This window comes from Aulonocara sp. 'chitande type north' Nkhata Bay, linkage group LG2 (genome assembly GCF_057382095.1).
Source record: "Aulonocara sp. 'chitande type north' Nkhata Bay isolate Kocher_YH1m ecotype deep benthic linkage group LG2, A_spYH_male_GT1.1, whole genome shotgun sequence".
Lineage (NCBI taxonomy): Eukaryota > Metazoa > Chordata > Actinopteri > Cichliformes > Cichlidae > Aulonocara > Aulonocara sp. 'chitande type north' Nkhata Bay.
This window is the reverse complement of record NC_141345.1, coordinates 35,398,899-35,419,906: the sequence shown is the minus strand read 5'-3', so window position 1 is coordinate 35,419,906 and position 21,008 is coordinate 35,398,899. Positions and strand designations below refer to the sequence as shown.

Sequence of the window (21,008 nt, the reverse complement as noted above, 5' to 3'; positions counted from 1 at the left end):
AAAAATGATAACATGATGCAATGTGATAGACATTTATTATGTGAATGTGAACTTGCACATAAAACAAAATGCCAAACAGGTTAACAATTCATGGAACAAAATCAATTCCTCCGGTATCATTGGATTGCATTAGTCCACAGTCCACACATTGGGATCTGCGCTCCGCCTTGTTTCCTCCATTCAGAAACCTTTACTTCAGGAAGTCAGGGTTGTACTTGTGCAAAAAGTTTGCCTTTTGGGAGGGGCCCTTGTCACTTTCATCTTCATTTTTGCATTTTAAGAACTTCTGCATATATTTTGCTAACTGCAGACGTCGGGGAGAGTGTTTTCTTCTGCTTGCTTATTGAGACTGATTAAACAAATCCCACCTAGTGGTGGGAAGCTGTATTGTATCTGAGATTTTCATGGATAACAGTAGTCCCTGGTGTCTTCAATTTTTTTTTTTTTTTTTTTTTTTTTTGCCTGTCCCGTTTGGCTCTTTTGCCATCAGAGTTGTTGTCTAAAGGCAAAGAAAGATGCCCAACCAAATTGACCATCCCAGCCTTGCCGTAATGGTCCATTTGATTCACCTTTTATTGTTTATTTTATTTTCATTTGCTGAATACAGGACAGAATTGACTGGAGGAAAGAAGGGGAGAAAGAAAGAAAAAAAAACAGCTGAGAAGAGGGACGGGGGGAAGTGCAAAAAAAACCAAAAAAAACCAAAACAAAAACCAACAGAATAAGCAGAGAGAAAGAAGAAGAAAAAAAATGCATCTATCGATCACCTGGATCACCTGTTGAGAAAGAAAAAAAGAAAACAAGCAGAAGAAAACAAGAGTAATAGAATAAACAACATCACAATGATATATGGGAATATGACAGTAAATACCAAATACTAAACATTACCGTGCAGCACGCAAGATCGACAGCACACAGTGCGCTTCGAAGTAGGAGCCAAAAAGGGTGTAGTTTGTGTGTGTGATCACCCGTGTGTACACCTGTGAGCATGGACACGCTTGTTTTTTTTTAAAGGTTCCTTCATGTAATGATCTGCTAGAGGGTGTGGGGGGGCCACAGCCCCGTCCTCCAGGGCATGAAGCAGGTATGGAGGAGATCAAAACTCCAGACATCCAGAGGCCCCCAGAACACAAGAGACCAAGGAAGACCAACAGAGGGGCAGCTGCGCCACTGTCCCAGAAAGAGCTGAGGAGAGTCCCAGATGAGGGCTCACTCAGCAGCCGCGGAGCAGAAGCCAGGGGGAGTTGCAGTGACGTGCCTGTGAGCTCCGCCGGCAGCCAGCTGTACCTGAGTGACCGAGCCCCAGGCTGAGAGGCCAAGGGCACCCCACCCCCGAAGTGGCCCGAGCGAGCCCCAGGACCCAACAAGACGCCACCAAGAGTGAGCTGGTGTGTACCCGGACGCCCATCCCCAGACACAAAGAACCACCAATGCACCGATGTCTGCGGGCGTCTGCCACTGGCAGGGGAAGTGGTGGGAGAGATAGACCTCCATACCTTAGAGGGCCTGAGATGTCCCCAGAGAGGTGGCGTCTGATAACCAACCTGACATATAGACACAGACATACAGGCACACACAGATACAAACATCCATTCCCACCCTCATGCTCTCATATGCACTTACTCCACACTCACCCAACGTGGAGACAGACACAAAGAAACACTGTACACACAATCACACTCCCCAAGCGTACTCTATACCCCAGGTCTAGGTACCCTTGCCCCTGGAGGGGGAAACTGCACCCAGATCCAGGTAGTGTTACCCTTTTCGCTGGGGTGGAGAAAAGCAGACTGCCCCGACTCGGCAGCAGCAGGGAGGCCCCACATTCCAGACCCCAACTGGATGGCCAACTCCTCCTCCCAGCCCACCCGCTCCAGCAGGCTGCACAGCCCGGGACAGCCCACCCGACCCCACCACAGAGAAAACTGCACCCACCGCGTCATCCACTCATGTTCCAGACTACACAAGACAATAGACGCCCAGGCTGAGATCTTCCTGGTGTCTTCAATTAACTTATGATGTCCCGCGGGCCTCGCAGCCCACAGGTGTAAAACTAAAAATTGTTTGCGGCCCTCAAGGTCCGGCTCTTAAGAATCACTGTTCTAGACAGGCTGCCAATCTATTGTTGGGCTAACATATCAATACAGATAACCTTTCATGTTCACATTCAGACCTATGACCAACTTGGAACCATCACTTAGTCTAAACCCATGCAGGTCTTTGGACTGTGGGAGGAAGCCAAGTACCTTGCATTCTCCTTGATTCGATGCAAGGAGAACATTCAAGTTCTAGACACAAAAAAGTTCCCATTCTAGATTCAAACCAGGAATTTCTTACTATGAGCAATGGTGCTAACCACCACTGGTGAAACATTAAGTTCAAAGTAAATAAGAGGTGACTGATCTTTCGTGAAATTGTTCTCAAAGACACACTATGTGCTGGAAGGGTAGATTAAAAACAACTTATTTTGTGATGGACCTAGCTGACTCAAAATGAAATTATTTTATTATGCAGTACTTATCCCAAAACCTAAGTTACAAAAACCTGGATTATGCTTTAGTGATTTAACATATTTGAAAATATGCAACAGTGCTGATAATGGAAAAACTGTGTAGTTTCATTCTTTTCTTTTTCATTTGAATATTTTACTTAAAATGGAATTAATGAAATTTACTTTAACCGATTCCATCAAGTTTGTACTTGATGAAAGCTGTTAATGGTTCATGCTCTTATTTAGAAAATCTGAGTAAATGGTTAACTGATTCAGATACAGCAAGCTATTTGTGAGTAAGCATGCTACTAGTTTTTATGAATCCTCACTTCATACTGTAACTCATAGTTCATTTATGCAGTTTGTAGTTAATTCAGGATTTAGTGTGACCACATTTATGACTTACAAAGTCTTTAAAAATGAAATAGAAAGGTCAGCACTAACAGTCAGCTGTTGTCACAATAGAAAAAGAAACAGACAAAGCACAAAGTGACACAGAAAGATTCAGTATTATGCAAACACATTCACCTGGAGCGCACCAAAAATATTCTGCACTTGTTATTCGCCCCACTGTAAATAAGCGCACTGGCGGCATTCAAAGGTCCTGCGTTTGGGTCCTGTATCAGGATTCCTGACACTGAGTTTGTAAAGGGTTTAAGACAGAAAGAGACAGACTGAGCAGTTGTAGTCACTGAGGACTTTAACTTAAATATAGTGAAACGTCTTCATTTAAAATATAACAAGAATAACGTTATCACAAAACAATAGTGAGTATTTCACAGAGGTTCACAAACCAGTGTAAAGATCACAAACGATAATGTCTGGAAATGCCTGTGGGATGTTTAAGAGTTTAGCATTTCTTTAGTCCGTCCTGCAGTTCAACTTTCCTCTGATTTGTTGTCAGTTGATTGAAGTCAGTTAGCTAGCTTTAGTCAGACAAGTCAATCAAGTCAGGCTCAGTTTCAAAGTGTACCTGAATTAAACAAATAAGATAAGTTGTTTTGTGCTGTGCTTTTAAAAAGGTGAACTCACCTGAAAAAAGAAAGAAAATGGTGTGTGTGATTTTAAAGGGAATATTTAGATAAGTAATGGTCCAATAATAACAAAATACATAAAATGACTCTTGTTATTTTAATGTGGTACTACCAAAGTTAAAACAGAATTACGTGATTTATTTTCTTTTGATGTTGCATGTATTTAATTAAATCCATTTTCAGAGCACTTGTGTTGCACAATAACAGACCAGCATCACACTAGCATTAGTTTGCAACAGGAAAACCGTGGACATTGTATTTATTAATATAAAGTTACTTCTCATATATACAAATTATTTACAGTGTGGTGGAAATCAGAGAAACCAAGCATACTTCAGTTATCATTTCAATGTTTTATTAAAACTTCTGCATAATCCTCCTGAACAGACATAAAATCTATTTATGCAGGCTGATAGAAAAAAACTGTAATCACAAAGCAAACAGGTTCAAACATGCGCCACATAGTTATTTTTTGAACACCTGACATAAATAGTTAAAGATACAAAGAGCTCACAAAACAAAATAACATTTTAGAATTTTCTGTGCAGATTTCTGTATTTCTATCACAGCGGCCACAAAGCAAAACAAGAAAGAGTGAAGAAAACGGGACATGAGTTTAAAAAACACCAAATACGAAGATGTGTTGTCTTGTTGTTGTTCCAAACCAAATTTCTTGTCTGAAGACGTACTGGACTTACTTTCACATATTCATCATTTAAATGTTTTTCTTTTGCACTTTTAATATCCAGACAGATGCGGAGTCTGAGCATGACAATATTAAATATCAATCCAAAGTGAAGATGGGTTTTATTTTTCTAATTGAATTCTCTTGTTATTGAAGGTAAGTCAATATTCATATTTCTGCTTGCTTTTAGTCATTCATTCATCGTTAACATTTTATTTCAATCTGCCACCATATTACACTAGAACACTAGAACACACAAACTTAACATGTGTGATTTTAAGGAGAATATTTAGATTGTCTTATTATATGGAGGAATGGTTCAATCATAACATAAAACATGGACATGAAAATTGTGATTTTAATGTTGTACTGTTAAAGTTCAAACAGACATTTGGGCTTGATTTTCATTTTATGTTGGATGGATTTAATTGATTCAATTTTTAGAGCTCGCTTGTAGCACAATAACAGACTGAAAATCACACTAGACTAGTTTGCGACGACACTGGATTTATTAATGTAAAAGTACACCTCATATATACAAATTATTTACAATCTGTGGTGGAAATCTGAGAAGGCAAGCATACTTCAGATATCATATGAGTGTTTTATTAAAGCTTCTACTTAATCCTCATGAATAAACATAAAAAATAATTCATGCAAGCTGACGGAGTAAAAGGCAATCACAAAGCAAACAGGTTCAAACAGGTGCCACATAGTTATAACACCTGTTTCTGTGCAGATTTCTGTATTTCTATTACAGTTGTCACAAAGCAAAACAGAAAGAGTGAAGAAAACGGGACATTAAAGTAAACAAATAGAACGATGTGTTGTCTTGTAGTTGTTCCAAACCAAATTTCATGTCTGGTTGACATGCTGAACTTAATTTCACATATTCATCATTTAAATGTTTTCATTTTCCATTTCCAATATCCAGACTCAGAGAGCAGAGGCTGGGTATTCCAATATTAAATATCCATCCAAAGTGAAGCTATATTTTATTTTTCTAATTGAATTCAATAATCCAATTCAATATTCATATTTAATATACAGTTGTCACAAATACATACATAACACATTAGTTGCCACATAGTGTATTAGCTGATGGCCCAGTGAGATGAAATACAAACTTTGCTCAAGCATCACTTTTTCCACACTCAAAAGCTCTGACATCAGAGTAAATACAAATTGCCTCTGTTGCTCTTTCATCCCTTCTCTCTGCGCTGCGAGTGTTTCTCTTGGTAAAAGTTGGTGCCGCATAAGCCAATGAGTCCTCGTGTCTCTGAGAAAAAAATAAAAATAATTATCAACTTGTGTGCACATCTGTAGACTATCACTAAAAGTTAAAGTATTTTTTTCTGTCAGGCTGTTTATTGCAAAATTTCTTACTTGCTGAATTTGCTGTTCTTCACTAGTTGTTTCTGTATTTGTTTTTACAGAAAAAGGAGCTGAAAAAAAACATTTAAAAAACAGTAAATAACTGTATAGTGATCAGAAACAAATGTTTCACTGTATTTTGCTTTACAAATGAGTAGCAGCTAATAGGACGTTACTGAATATAATTTGAGAAATCAAAACTGAAGTAACTCTTCTTACCCGAGGTTTTGTGTTTTTCTTTGATGGTATAAATGAGGAAGGCTATAACAACCAGGCTTATGCTGAGAGCAACACATAGCAGAAAGACAATGGTGTTGGTCTTCTGCAAATCCCAATGTTGGACAACTGAAAGTATGTTGAAAAAAGCTCTTATTTAATGTGAAGTAATAGTGAAATGCAATACTATTTATAATTTATACATATAAATTCATTTTAATTAGTATTTGTTGACATTCACTTAATTGTTCTATAGTCAATATTGACTAAAATATGATCAATAATTAATAGAAAAATACTTACCTTCGATATCGAGTTTTGTTCCATTTCCAAACAGTATCTCTCCACATGTGGCCACAGCACAGTAATAAGTTCCTGTATCAGACGAGCTGACGTTCCTGGAGAAGCTGTAGACACATTTCTGTTGGGAGGCAGCCTCAGGACTCCGCTCACAGTCATAACTATTGTTTCCTTGAATATAAATTAAACTTGGATGAGACTCATCCGGTTTGGCTCTGTACCAGTACACACTGTGATCTTCTGTACATCTTCTGTTCTCAGAATTAGAGACGACTGAACACTGCAGAGTCACTGGGTCTCCTGGATGGACTGGATTAGACAAAGAGTCTTGAGTGACACCAGTGATGCCTGGGTCGGGTCCTATGAAATAAAAATAAAATAAATATGTTTCATTAAATACTGTTGAATTTAAAACAATTCAAATACATTAAAATAGAGCATATTTAGGAACTGTGAGTTGTGCAACAAAAGTACAAGAACTGCAAATAATTTTGCTGTCGCTGGCGCATTAGTGTTGCTGTTTCTGTTTCACTTACCTTTGACTCGAAGAAAAGTTCCTTTCAAAAATGTCATGGTTAGCTGACTTTCTTTGATGCAGTAATAAACAGCTGTATCGTTTAACTGTGCTCTGTTGATATGCAGAACAAAAGTTCCAGGCTCTTGTTTTGTTGTAATGTGATGAATGTTTTCAATAGTCGGAGAATCATGAGATATTGTTGATCCTAAAACTTCAGGAAAGCTCTGAGAAACAAGTCTGATCCAGAATAAGTTTGTTAAAAGCCAACGATGATCCCGGGAACAATTCAGAGTCACATTTTGCCCAACAGCAACATTTTTGGTGTCAAAGATCTGATGATCTGAGCATCCTGAAAATTAAAAGCAGAATCATGCTCATCAAAAGTGATACAGTCATATAAACATTCATATTAATATAAACGGTGACAGTACAGTGAGTACGATTTCTATACTTACGCCCAATATTGATCAGGAGCAGTATATAAAAAAATGTCAGCATTTTGTTTTTTTCCTCTTGACACGGCAGACGTTTGAAGCTGCATTATGAAAGGATTTGTCTACATTTAACCGTATTGCATGGGAGGGGACAACTTTTAGAGCAATCTTATTGGCTTCTCATTGTCGTGCTGTTTCACTGCACTACCACAATGGAAATATGCCATTTACAAAGCTTAAACACATGAAACAACACCAGCAACACACTCATGGTATTTTATGTTTGACTCTCATATTGGTTTTCTTACAGTGGGCTGTTTACAGTAGACAACACATGGTTTGTTGACAACAATTTCCTCATACGGAAATCAAAACAAGAAAATGTGAAGACTTTGTGTGATGTTAGTTAATGTTCCAGATTCCGTGTTACCCTATGTTATTATTATTTATTAGTTTCACACTTAGGACATCTACATAAAAAGTGCTGTAGTGCATCCGTTGTTATTGGGACTGTGAGGTGAGCAAGCTTTTTCTCATTCTCATTTCCATTTATATTCATATTTATAGTCATATATTAACCCAAACCACATCTTAGCCCAACCCTTAAAGTGCGTTTTGGTGCTAATGAATGCAAACCCCGAAACTGAGTGAAAAACTAACTAATCAGTGAGTGGAAACAAAGAGTAAAAAGTGCCAAATTTAAACTGCAGTCGACTAGTTGACAAACCTCCCGCTCCACTCCTTAATCTCCTAAAGCCCTTTGCTGAACTTTCTTTGCCTGAGTTTAATAGAGATATTGTTGAGAACATTTTACCCTCATTCAGAAATAACTGTCGTCTATTTGCAAAGTAAAATATTAGTAGACATACAGTAATTGTGAAACTTCATCAGCTGATAATTGTCTTACCTTCATAATACATTTTGAACTCATCATGAAATAAGACAAATTTAGGTTAGATTCATGGTTCTGTGTTAAGGATATATATATATATATATATATATATATATATATATATATATATATATATATATATATATAGATATATATATATAGATATATATATATATATCTATATATATCTATATATATATATATCTATATATATCTATATATATCTATTTATATATATATATATATATATATATATATATATATATATATATAGATATATACATATAGATATATAGATATATAGATATATATATATATATAGATATATAGATATATCATCATGCAATTTACCTTTAATACATACACATAAAATTGCACCCAGTTCTCAGGAAACGCTCTGATTATTGGAAATTAGTAACATGTCCTTTTCACTGGAAAATATGTATATGGCAGTCACTGTTTTACTATAATCATGTCTATCAAAGTGAAGAAAACTGTGGATAACTGTGACTGTACATAATTAAACTTCTTTTCATGGAGTACTCAAAATGAATTTTGGTTCTGCTCACATTGAAAAAATACCTTTTTAAATTAAATCAAATTAAGTGAATAACAATGAATGTGAAGATCATAATGCAAGTACATGTCAGTTTTGTGTGTGTAATGATAAAATCAATTTGAATTTGACATTTTGACTTGACTTGTTTTTAAAATGCTACAGTGATAAAGTTAGACTGAAGTGGTTGAACAAGGGACTTAAATATGTGGATGTGCACACAGACAAACACTACTGAGAAGTAATGCAAATGTAATGAGTTTGATTGTGGTGAAGTTGTCAAATTTGAAAACTTATTCCATACGATAAGAGACAAGGTACAAACACTACATTCTAAGACAGGAGTTCAAGTTATTGCTAACATATAAATAGAGATAACCATTCACGCTCACACTCACACCTACGACCAATTTGGAACCATCACTTAGTCTAAACCCGTGCATGTCTTTGGGCTGTGGGAGGAAGCCAAGTACCTGGAGAGAACCCACGCAGAGACAAGGAGAACATTCAAGTTCTACACAGAAAAAGTCCCCAGGCTAGATTCAAACCAGGGCCTTCTTACTGTGAGCAATAGTGCTAGCCAGCACTGGTGAAACATTCAATAGCTAAAACCTTGTCAAATAAAAAAGATGATAACATGATGCAATGTGGTAAACATTTATTTATTATGTGTATAAAACAAAATGCCAAACAGGTTAACAATTCATGGAACAAAATCAGTTCCTCCACTATGATTGGATAGCATCCACAGTCCACACATTGGGCTCTCCGCTCCACCATTCAGAAACTTTCATCTTCATTTTTCCATTTTAAGTACTTCTGCATATATTTTGCTAACTGCAAACAGCGGGGAGAGTGTTTTCTTCTGCTTGCTTATTGAGGCTGATTAAACAAATTCCACCAAGTGGTGGGAAGCTGTATTGTAACTGAGATTTTCATGGATAACAGTAAAATGGTAAATGGTAAATGGCCTGTATTTATATAGCGCTTTACTAGTCCCTAAGGACCCCAAAGCGCTTTACATATCCAGTCATCCACCCATTCACACACTGGTGATGGCAAGCTACATTGTAGCCACAGCCACCCTGGGGCGCACTGACAGTAGTCCCTGGTGTCTTCAATTAATAACTTATGATGTCCTGGGGCCCACAGGTCGAAAACTAAAAAGAATTTGCAGCTCTTAACCCTTTAAAGCCGGTTGGAGCGGGCACACTCCGTTTTGTGTAACTATTTTTAAATCCAGGTAGAACTGGAACCACGTAAGCTAGCACAGTATTTTTCTTTTGCATATGAAACTGGAGGAGATGTACTTACATCTTATGCCATCAGCTTGTCCTAGATCAGTTTCCTTCCACATATAGCTTTGCAAAAATGGCATAAAAATCGCTTGCAGCAACAAAAACATAATATTCCAGAAAAAGGCTTTGCCGATCCGATCAGCTGTTCATAACACTTCCTACGTTGAAATTTTCAATTTTTTTGTAGTTTATTGCACTTTTTTGCAATTTATGTAATTACTATGCATGTAATGCATACATATTATTAAGATTTGGGTTATAATGGTTGTACTGATGTATAGCAACTTGAAATGCTCCCAAAAATGGCTCTACAGCATGTAAAATATAATATAAGCCTTGGCTATATTAGACCTACCATGTTCTATGGTAGGTCTTAAAGGGTTAAGAATCACTGTTCTAGACAGATTGCCAATGTATTGCCTGGCTAACATATCAATACAGATTACCATTCATGTTCACATTCAGACCTATGACCAATTTGGAACCATCAGTTAGTCTAAACCCGTGCATGTCTTTGGGCTGTGGGAGGAAGCCAAGTACCTGGAGACAACCCGTGCAGATGCAAGGAGAACATTCAAGTTCTACACACAAAAAAATCCCCAGGCTAGATTCAAACCAGGGCCTTCTTACTATGAGCAATGGTGCTAACCACCACTGGTGAAACATTAAGTTCAAAATAAGAGGTGACTGATCTTTCGTGAAATTATTCTCAAAGACACACAATGTGCTGGAAGATTGAAAAGAACTTATTTTGTGATTTACCTAGCTGACTCAAAATGGGACTATTTTATTATCCAGTGCAATGTACAGTGCAAATCCCAAAACCTAAGTTACAAAACCTGGATTATGTTTTAGTGATTTAACGTATTTGAAAATATGCAGCAGTCTAATAAAGGAAAAAACTGTGTAGTTTCATTCTTTTCTTTTTCATTTGAGTATTTTACTTAAGATGGAATCAGTGAAATTTACTTTAACCGATTCCATCAAGTTTGCACTTTATGAAAGCTGTTAATGGTTCATGCTCTTATTTAGAAAATCTATGTAAATGATTAATTCATTTGTGTACACATGTACACATATACAGCAAGCTATTTGTGAGTAAGCATGTTACTAGAGGTTTTGTGAATCCTCACTTCATACTGTAACTCATAGTTCATTTATGCAGTTCGTAGTTAATTCAGGATTTAGTGTGACCTCATTTATGACTTACAAAGTCTTTAAAAATGAAACAGAAAGGTCAGCACTAACAGTCAGCTGTTGTCACAATAGAAAAAGAAACAGACAAAGCACAAAGTGACACAGAAAGATTCTGGGTTATACAAATATAATTTGCCTAATACAGAGAAGATGTTTGACCAGAGTCTAAATATGTAATAGGGTTTAAGACAGAGGAAGACAGACTGAGCAGCTGGTGTCACAGATGACTTTAATTTAAATATACTGAAACATCTTCATTTAAAGTAGAACACGAATAACGTAATCACAAAACAATAGCGAGTGTTTCACAGAGCTTCACAAACAAGTGTAAAGATCACAAACAGTATGTATATTTAACTGATGAAAGCTTTGCTCCCTTGTCACAAGGGATCACTCAATAATGAATGGGAATGCCTGTGGGATGTTCAAGAGTTTGCACTTTTTTTTAGCTCCCTCCTGCGGTTCAACTCTGGTTAGTTGTCAGCTTATTGAAGTCAGTTAGCTAGCTTTAGTCAGACAAATCAGAAAATCAAGTCAGGCTCAGTTCCAAAGTGCACCTGAAATAAACAAATAAGATAAGTTGTTTTGTGCTGTTTTTAAACAGGTGAACTCAGCTGAATAAAGAAAGAAAAGTGTGTGTGTGATTTTAAAGGGAATATTTATATTGCCTTAGTATACAGAGTAATGGTTCAATCGTAAGAGAATAGATGAAAATGACTCATTTAAATGTTGTACTATCAAAGTTAAAACAGAATTTTGTGTTTTACTTACATTTTATGTTGGATGTTTTTAATTAAATCCATTTTCAGAGCTCTTGTGTTGCACATTAACAGACTAGCATCACACTAGCATTACTTTGCAACAGGAAAGCTGTGGGCGTTATATGTATTTATTAATGTAAAGTTACTTCTCATATATACAAATTAATTACAATCTGTGGTGGAAATCTGAGAAACCAAGCTTCAGATATCATTTGAGTGTTTTAATAAAGCTTCTGCAAGATCCTACAGAGCATACATAAAAAGCATTTCATGCAGGGTGACAGAGAAAAACTTGAATCACAAACCAAACAGGTCCAAACAGGTGCAACATAGTTGTTTTCTGAGCACCTGACATAAACAGCTGAAAGATACAAAGTGCTCACACAACAAAATGGTACATTAGAACTTTCTGTGCAGTGTTTTGTATCTCTGTTACAGTTGTCACAAAGCAAAACAAAAAAAGTGAAGAAAATGGGACATGAATTAAAAAATACAAAGATTTGATGTGTTGTAGTTGTTCCAAAGCACATTTTGTGTTTGATGACTTACTGGACTTATTTTCACATATTCATCATTTGAATGTTTTTCTCTTCTGCTTTTAATATCCAGACTCAGTGGATGAAATCTGGGCATGGCAATATTAAATATCAGTCCAAAGTGAAGATGAAAGGGAGATGAAATACAAGCTTTGCTTAAGCTTCACTTTTTCCACACTCAAAAGCTCTGACATCAGAGTAAATACACATTGTCTCTGTTGCTCTCGTGTTCCTTCTCTCTGCTTTGCGAGTGTTTCTCTTGATAAAGGTTGGTGCAGCATAAGTCAATGAGTCCTCGTGTCTCTGAGAAATGCATCAAAATGTATCAACTGAAATGCACATCTGTAGACTATCATTAAAACTGCTGGTTTTATTTTTCCATCAGGCTTTTAATTGCAAAATTTCTTACTTTATGAATTTGATGTTCAGTCCTAGTTGATTCTGTATTTGTTTGTAGAGAAACAGCAGCTGGATTAAAACAATGTGAAAAAGTGATCAGAAGCAAATGTTTCACTGTATTTTACTTTACAAATCAGTTGTAAATGAGTATGACCTAACCAAATACTATTCAAGAAATCGATATAGAAGTAACTGTTCTTACCCGAGGTTTTGTGTTTTTCTTTGATGGTATAAATGAGGAAGGCTATGACAATCAGGCTTATGCTGAGAGCAACACATAGCAGAATGAGAACTGTGTTGGTCAAATCCCAATGACGGACAACTGGAACTATATTGGAAAAAGCTCTTATTAAAGGTGAAATAATGAAATAATAAAATAATGAAACTGAAATGTAATAATATTTATAATCTATATACATAGATTCATCAATTATTATGTGCCGATGTACTTCATCTAAATCCATTGTAGTCAAAACTAAATAAAATATAAACATTTATATATTTTTATTTTTTATTTTAATACGAAAACACTTACCTTCGATATTCAGTTTTGTTCCATTTCCAAACAGTATCTCTCCACATGTGGCCACAGCACAGTAATAAGTTCCTGTATCAGACGAGCTGACGTTCCTGGAGAAGCTGTAGACACATTTCTGTTGGGAGGCAGCCTCAGGACTCCGCTCACAGTCATAACTATTGTTTCCTTGACTGTACATTAAACTTGGATGAGACTCATCTGGTTTGGTTCTGTACCAGTACACACTGTGATCTTCTGTACATCTTCTGTTCTCAGAATTAGAGAGGACTGAACACTGCAGAGTTACTGGGTCTCCTGGATGGACTGGATTAGACAAAGAGTCTTGAGTGACACCAGTGATGCCTGGGTCAGGTCCTATGAAATAAAAATAAATATGTTTCATTATATTCAGTTAAATAAAAATTTCAATTATATTGAAATAGTGTGTCTTCAGGAATTACGCAAATAAACATATAAAAACGGTAAATAATTTTGCTGTGGTTGACTCATTAGTGTTGCTGTTTCTGTTTCACTTACCTTTGACTTGAAGAAAAGTTCCTTTCAAAAATGTCATCTTGCGCTGTCTTACTTTGATGCAGTAATAAACAGCTGTATCGCTTAACTGTGCTCCGTTGATATGCAGAACAAAAGTTCCAGGCTCTTGTTTTGTTGTAATGTGATGAATGTTTTCAATAATCGGAGAATCATAAGACATTGTTGATCCTACAATTTCAGGAAAGCTCTGAGAAACAAGTCTGATCCAGAATAAGTTTGTTAAAAGCCAAAGACGATCCCGGAAACAATTCAGAGTCACATTTTCCTCAACAGCAACATTTTTGGTGTCAAAGATCTGATGATCTGAGCATCCTGAAAATTAAAAGCAGAATCATGGTTACCAACAGTGATATATTCATATAATCTTTTAGATTAATACACCACAGTGATTCAGTGATTAAGAATTCTGTACTTACGCCCAGTTTTGATCAGGAGCAGTATATAAAAAAATGTCAGCATTTTGTTTTTTTCCTCTTGACACGGCAGACGTTTGAAGCTGCATTATGAAAGGATTTGTCTACATTTAACCGTATCAAATGGGAGGGAACAATTTTTAGAGCAATCTTATTGGCTTCTCACTGTAGTGTTGTTTCACTGCACTACCACAATGGAAATATGCCATACCCAAAGCTTAAACACATGAAACAACACCAGCAACACATTTATGTTAATTTATGTTTGACTCTCATTTTGGTTTTCTTACAGTGGGCTGTTTACAGTACACACATACTATGTTTACAACAGTTTCCTCAGGAAATCAAAACAGGAAAGTGTATTATGGCCTTGGTGATGATGTTAGTTAATGTTTCACATTCAGTGTTATAGTAATTTATTTTTACTCATTAGCATATTAGTTTTCATGTAGCTGACACTTAGGTGATGTGTATCAGCTTTAGTCAGGAGTTAGAGAATCAAGTCAGGCTCCAAAGTGCACCTGGATTAAAGGAAGAAGTTAAGGTATTTTGTGCTCTGCTTTCACACAGCTGAATTCGGCTAAATAAGGAAAGAACAGGGCGTGGTCTGCTTATCTGCACAGTAAAAACTCAGATCACTTCAGGGTATGGAGGTGATCAGGTTCAGGGGTGGCTTGCTATCTCTTTCGCTCAGAAGAATCCCAAAGCAAATGGCATTTTCATGGTTCTTAATTTTATATAAAACAGAGATGTTACTGCATCAAATAAATAAATTCAATAGCCACTACTAAATATAACATATGTGTGGATTTCGTGCTCCGATTTTATGATAAAAGTTGCGTTTATATTCATAATGGCCACTGAATCTTGGCATTTCTTGATTTAATGCAGTAACATCTCTGCTTTATACAGCCTGTGGTTTTCATTTTTGCTTTGGTTCTCCATTATGAAGGAGATAGGAACAACATGGTCACCAACCTGATCACCTCCTTACTCTGAGGAGCTGCACACAGTTTGCATTGTGCTGGTGAAGGAGACCATCCATGACTTTGTTCATTTCATCTGAGTTACTTGTACGAAAGAAATTCAAATGCTCAAATATTGAAAAGACATTTTGCTTTACAGTTTAATATGATGGATACTATGTAGTGTTTACACTCTATCGCTTTATGCTCTGGCTGTTTCTTGTTTTGTTTGTCTTTGTTTGTTGTTGTTTTGTTGTGAAAACAGCTGAGAGTTGTTTGCGTCTTGAGGTCCTGTTCACCTCTCAGTGTCATTTATAAATGCTTTGTTAGAAAATAGACTTAAAATGAGTTGAATGAGGTCACACAACTAATTCACTTGTTTGGGCGAACAGAAGGCAACAGAAGGGAAGAGAAGCACCAGGAAGAAGATCTCTTCTGCTGTCGTATGGTTGATATGGCTCACATGGCTGAGGTCATGGTACTCCTTGGGAACAATACATAAATCAGTTGAGTTTGAGGTTATAGTTGTGCGAAATAAGCTTCAGCATTCATTTGGTCTCTCTTACATTCTGTTAATAAGTGGATTATGTTTTTATAACCAGGGGATTCCCCAAATCCAAACGGATATGGGAGCAGTGAATACAACAAACTTCAACAACTCAGAGCCACTGCCGTAGATGACTAGGTGAACAGACTCTGTGTGAGTGTTGAAGCTGAGTGTAAAAGTGGGGTGGTCAGAGGCTTGGAGCATAGTGGGGATTCCAAGCTGTTGAAATCGGTTTTCATCAAGAAGATTTTGCTCACCGCAAGAGTCAGTGAGCACTTGCAAAGGGAGTCCTGGTTCAGACAAATGGTACTAGCGAGCAGAATAATAACTGATCCCTAGAACCACCTACCAGTAGTCCACTCTTACTGGGAGAAATACTTCTTTTTTTGGTGCCCCCAGATAGGTGGAAACAAAATTACTGGGTTGGCTGCAAGAGCGGAAAATTCTAGCCTCAATTCTTCTCTGCGTAGCCTTCCTTTCAAGCCATGACGCTACTATGCCCTTGGGAATGATAGAACTTGAATTTTCTCTCTTGGAAGATTGGCTCACTGTGAGAGTCCACCACATGATTCAGTTGTTCTTTTAATGAATGTAAAAATGTCACTTTTAAGATTATTAAGGCTACATGGCCCCCAACCCCCCTGGCTCTTGATGCCAAACACACAATTGATATATTGATATATATTTGCTAAAAAACAAACAAACAGCCCCCCCCCCCCCCCCCCCCCCCCCGAAAAGAAATACCCAAAACAAAACAAAAAAAACCCCAGAAAAGACACAGTAAGACCAAAACTGGTGGGTGTTAGAGCCCAACTGTCACAATTGCTTCTCTGTATAAAATTTCACACTGTGACGAACAGAATATGTGAAAACTCAAATAGATCTAACATAAAATAGAAGACCGGAGGAGGATTTTGTTTATTCTGGTAATATTCCAGGAGTTAATAGTAACATTAACACTTAGAAATACTGGAAATAATATATACTAAATGATTTACAGACAAATGTTACTTTTAATTGGAATTTTTTTTTAAATCACAACAAAATTATTTTAAAAGGATAAATCAAAGGAATTTATATTTAAACAGGTGCAATTTGATACCATATGATCTTGATACAATGATACCCAAACGCTGCAATGACAGTCTTACCGCTTTTGCATTTCATTAAATACTTATTAATGAAATTTGAACTCCTGTTATGGAGGTTAGACATGCTTTGTACCCGTCTATAACCATTGTTCTTACACTATACCTGGCTAAAGTAAAGTAACTACACACTTCAGGTCTGAACTTTGACACCAGGGCACCTGCTCCCCCTCACTATTCAGCCCTTCACCTCTTCTGTTCAGGCTTGAAAAATGTTTGATTCGGTTGTTCTGCTCTGGATTTCATTCTTTAATTGCTTGGATTAGTTTTCCACACTTCCACACACTCTGGGAGCTGGTTACACAGCAGAGGGGCCTGAAAGCTACAGGCTCTGCCTCCCATTCTACTTTTAATTGTCAAGGTCTGACTGTGTGGCAGGCAGGATGAGGACCAAAGTGCAGGACTCTGGAGACATAACGTGAACTTAAGCAGCTGTATTGCTGAGAACTACAAACTAAAATACAAAACACTGAAGTCTTGGCATGGCAAGGCATGAATCGGGTACTAGATACTAGACAGAAGATAAGATGGTAACTGACTATTCAAGAACTTGTATGTGAATAGAAGTATTTTAAATGTGATTCTAGATTTAACAGGGAGCCAATGAAGAGAAATATGTCAGTACTCTTGCTGTAGCACTTTTGATCAACTGAAGGCTCTTCAGGGAGTTTTTAGGACCAGTCGCTTCAGCCTGATGATAATACATTACAACAGTCCAGGTTAAAAGTAAATAAATACAGGAACTAGTTTTTCAGCATCACTCTGGGAAAAGATGTTTCTAATTTTGAAGCTATTGCAAAAATGCAGGAAAGCAGTCCTCTGTATTTGTTTAATATGCACATATCTTGGACATATCCTTGTCAAAAAGAACTTCAGGATTCCTCACAGTATCACTGGAGGTAAAGGTAATGCCATCCTGATTAAGTATCTGGTTAGACAAGATTTTTAGGGCTGAGTACAATAACCTCAGTTTAATTCGAAATTAGAAGCAGAAAATTAGAGGTCACCTGTTCTTTATGTCTTTCAATTCAAGTCAATTCAATTGGAATCCCATCCAAACATAATTTACCACAATAGTATCAGAAGGCAACAGAAACAGAGATGTGTCTACAGTCTGTCCAAAACTATAACAAACGTATCTGAGTTGGGATGTACAATGTGCTGTTTGTCACATCAGCTGTTTGTTGTACAACTGGCCCCACAAGGGAAAAACAGTTTCTGACCAACCAAAGCCAACTAAAGAGACAATGAAAGTGGACAGTATATCCTTGATTTAAAAAAAACCCCTCACAGTTAAAGCCAAGTGTAGACAAAAGTGACCCCCTTAGTCGGATTTTTAGTTTTAGTCTTCGGTCTGATTCTATAACTACTTAGCTAACATAAACTGATGTAAGTCTATGGACCGCAACCAACCAACCTGATGATGTCACGCTCTGTACTGGCACAAGCTGGCCCTAAATACGTTTTAAAAACTTTAACTCTAAGCACTAATTTCTTAACTCCAGCTACACTGAGTATCTATGTCAGTTTATGAGAGAAGGGCTCATGTTGTAAATTAGCCTTTATAAATGAAGTGTTTCATGTCCACTTTAAGTTAAATCTCTTCAGTAACTCCATGTTTATATTGGCTTTGTACTGGTTAGGGATTTCTTATTCCACCTGCAAAACCCCTAATCCATGGATCAACAGTTCCAAATGCAGATAAACACATCAATTAGTGAGGTTCAATCAGGATAAGATTACCTAATATTTTGCAGAAAAGTATGGTAGCTATCAGCTGCAGTGTATGCACTTGACATTCGTTTCTTAGATGCACAGGACATTTTCTGTGTTTTAGCCAATCACTGTGAATTTCACTTTCCATATATTGTATCAAAGAGGCCTGAAATGGACAAATTCATATAATTACCAGATGGTGTACATTAATCTAAAACATACATAAAAAGTAATAAAAACAAGTGAGATCATTATGTATAAACTAAAACTATATAGGTGTCTCTGGGACTCATCTTTTTAAAGCATTTTATTAGCTATTTTAAAGTGTTACAGATTACAGTTGTTGCTTTAACACTGTTAAAAACTGTAACAGGGCTTAATGAAAGCAGTATTAGCTGCTGTCAGCTTTATTTAGCTTACTAAAGACAGTAACTAATGCAAATAGATGTAAGTGTTGTGTGTTGCTCCTAAAAATGATGAGCTATATGACGTGATACAAGTATTAGTAATGGAAGTGTGTTACTTTCAAATGATTGTTGACCTCAGAGTTAGAATTAAATACTAAGTTTAAGTCTAAGATCATTAGGCAGGACACATAGTAAGAACAAATAATAATTAAACATTTTATTACCTGTTATTGCGCTTCATTAATTATTATTACAATTAATATGACTGAACACCAGTAACAGTTTCTTATTTTAAATTTTAAAAAATTGCATTTTGAAACATCAACCAGTCAAACAACAGTAAAATTACAAAAAAAAGAAAAAACACTTTCGAGGAAGTGTATTACCAGCATTTCAGCCAATCAGGATGATTTCTACTTGAAACACTTTGATGATCTTGTGACTAAACTTTCATTTAAGTAGGAAGGCATCTGTCATGCAAGACAAAGGTGTTTCACCACAATGATTGGAGTACAGACTGCTTTGATTCTTTTTACTACAATAGGTAAGTACAAGATGATCTAGTGTTGTTTACACAGATTTTAACAGGTGCAGTATAATGTAAAGACAATACTATTTAAGATGGAAGATTTGTAATGTTTACTGGTTTTGTCTCTTTTTGTCTTGTTTCTTCAGCTCTGATTCAAAGCGCAGAGGCTGCCCACCAGATCCCTTTGATTGAAGTTGAAGTTGGTAAAAATGTTACTTTGCAGTGTCCGGTTACAGAGAAGGACGGCAAATTTGTTCACTGGTTTAAGCAATCTCCAGGATATATGATCCAGACAGTTGCTACAGGATCTTACACAAAACAAACACTGAGTGAAGAATTTAACAACGGTCGTTTCTCAGTATCAGAGGGGCAGACTCTGTATTTTCTTTCCATGAGAAATGTCCAAAAAGAGGATGAAGCAACATATTTCTGTCAGTATGGATCAGCTTATTCACAGACCTTTAATACAAGCGTCTACTTGGCTGTAAATGGTAAACTATGTGATATGTTCATTTCTTTCTACCTCACTTAGTAATCACAAATGCTTTGAGGAAACCTGGTATTATATTTTTAAATATTTTAATTCCATTATCACTGCTTTTTACTAAACAACCCAGGTCACAGTGAGCAGAAATCAGTTTACGTGAAACAAACTCCGGAGGCAGTGTCAGTCCACCCAGGCAGCTCCGTGACTCTCCAGTGTTCACTTTTCTCCAATAACAACGAGAACAGAAGCAAGTGCCCAGATGAACACAGAGTGTACTGGTTCAGAGCAGGATCAGGACAATCCCACGCCATGATTATTTACACTCACAGAAACTACAGTCAAAAACAAGAGAGACGGCGTTGTGTCCACAGTCTGTCCAAAACTATTCAGAACTCCTCTGATGCTGGGATGTACTACTGTGCAGTGGTCACATGTGGAGAGATCGTGTTTGGCGAAGGAACTCAAGTGGAGACAAGTATGTGGTCACCGATTTTCTTTTTTTTTTTTTACAACTAAACAAGTAAAGCAAAAAATCAAATTTGAACTTTGCAGCAATAATTACTTTATGTTGTTTATTATGAACTATTTAATGAGTCTTTAAAATTCACTCCTTCGGTGAAATTACTTTTTTTTTTTGGCAAATTTACATAAAATATGTGAAGTAAATAGTTTGCTTTCTGATTTTGCTTTGGCAGAAATATAAAATAATATAATATAATATCTGTGCTTTTTTGATTCCAGGACAAAAATGGGACCCTGTGATCATTGTACTTGGGACGCTGTTGGCTCTCTGTGTAATTGTCATTGCAGTCCTTATTCTATCAAGAGATTGATGGTTTCTTTTCTTTTTCATCTTCAGTTAAGCACCCAGAATATCTTTATCTAGAATACAGAAATCATTGTATAGCTCAAAGGCAGAATTTACTAACAGTACTGTCATAATATGTATTATTACATTTTAATATCTGCAAAAAATAAAAACAAAAAACAAAAAGAACAAAATGCATGCATTTAAGCATCCTGAACAATTTCAC

The 21,008-nt window shown here is 36.6% G+C and overlaps 3 protein-coding genes across 3 annotated transcripts; 1 reads left to right on the top strand and 2 right to left on the bottom strand.

Annotated features, from left to right (window-relative positions):
* Positions 1–5,342: 5,342 nt before the first annotated feature.
* LOC147338281 (uncharacterized) lies at positions 5,343–7,115 on the bottom strand. The gene is made up of 6 exons (XM_086260516.1): positions 7,073–7,115; positions 6,637–6,966; positions 6,104–6,460; positions 5,804–5,929; positions 5,597–5,655; positions 5,343–5,489 (listed from the first exon to the last, which is right to left on the bottom strand). Exons 1-6 carry the CDS (start codon positions 7,113–7,115, stop codon positions 5,343–5,345), a joined length of 1,062 nt encoding a protein of 353 aa, XP_086116642.1.
* Positions 7,116–12,447: 5,332 nt separating this feature from the next.
* Positions 12,448–14,221, bottom strand: LOC147338280 (uncharacterized). The gene is made up of 6 exons (XM_086260543.1): positions 14,179–14,221; positions 13,745–14,074; positions 13,226–13,582; positions 12,893–13,018; positions 12,701–12,759; positions 12,448–12,594 (listed from the first exon to the last, which is right to left on the bottom strand). Exons 1-6 carry the CDS (start codon positions 14,219–14,221, stop codon positions 12,448–12,450), a joined length of 1,062 nt encoding a protein of 353 aa, XP_086116669.1.
* A 5,238-nt stretch (positions 14,222–19,459) lies between these two features.
* LOC147338279 (uncharacterized) lies at positions 19,460–20,937 on the top strand. The gene is made up of 4 exons (XM_086260552.1): positions 19,460–19,502; positions 19,634–19,978; positions 20,105–20,449; positions 20,716–20,937. The coding sequence occupies exons 1-4, from the start codon at positions 19,460–19,462 to the stop codon at positions 20,805–20,807; spliced, it is 825 nt and encodes a 274-aa protein (XP_086116678.1). The 3' UTR covers positions 20,808–20,937.
* The last annotated feature ends 71 nt before the right edge of the window (positions 20,938–21,008 follow it).

Coding starts and splice junctions, on each gene's coding strand:
- LOC147338280 (XM_086260543.1), bottom strand. CDS start 14,221: ATGCTGACATTTTTTTATATACTGCTCCTGATCAAAACTGGGC. Junction 14,075..14,178: donor GCTCCTGATCAAAACTGGGC/GTAAGTACAGAA, acceptor TTTAATTTTCAG/GATGCTCAGATCATCAGATC. Junction 13,583..13,744: donor AACTTTTCTTCAAGTCAAAG/GTAAGTGAAACA, acceptor TTTATTTCATAG/GACCTGACCCAGGCATCACT.
- LOC147338281 (XM_086260516.1), bottom strand. CDS start 7,115: ATGCTGACATTTTTTTATATACTGCTCCTGATCAATATTGGGC. Junction 6,461..6,636: donor AACTTTTCTTCGAGTCAAAG/GTAAGTGAAACA, acceptor TTTATTTCATAG/GACCCGACCCAGGCATCACT. Junction 5,656..5,803: donor AGAAAAACACAAAACCTCGG/GTAAGAAGAGTT, acceptor GTTTTTTTTCAG/CTCCTTTTTCTGTAAAAACA.
- LOC147338279 (XM_086260552.1), top strand. CDS start 19,460: ATGATTGGAGTACAGACTGCTTTGATTCTTTTTACTACAATAG. Junction 19,979..20,104: donor CGTCTACTTGGCTGTAAATG/GTAAACTATGTG, acceptor TAAACAACCCAG/GTCACAGTGAGCAGAAATCA. Junction 20,450..20,715: donor AGGAACTCAAGTGGAGACAA/GTATGTGGTCAC, acceptor TTTTGATTCCAG/GACAAAAATGGGACCCTGTG.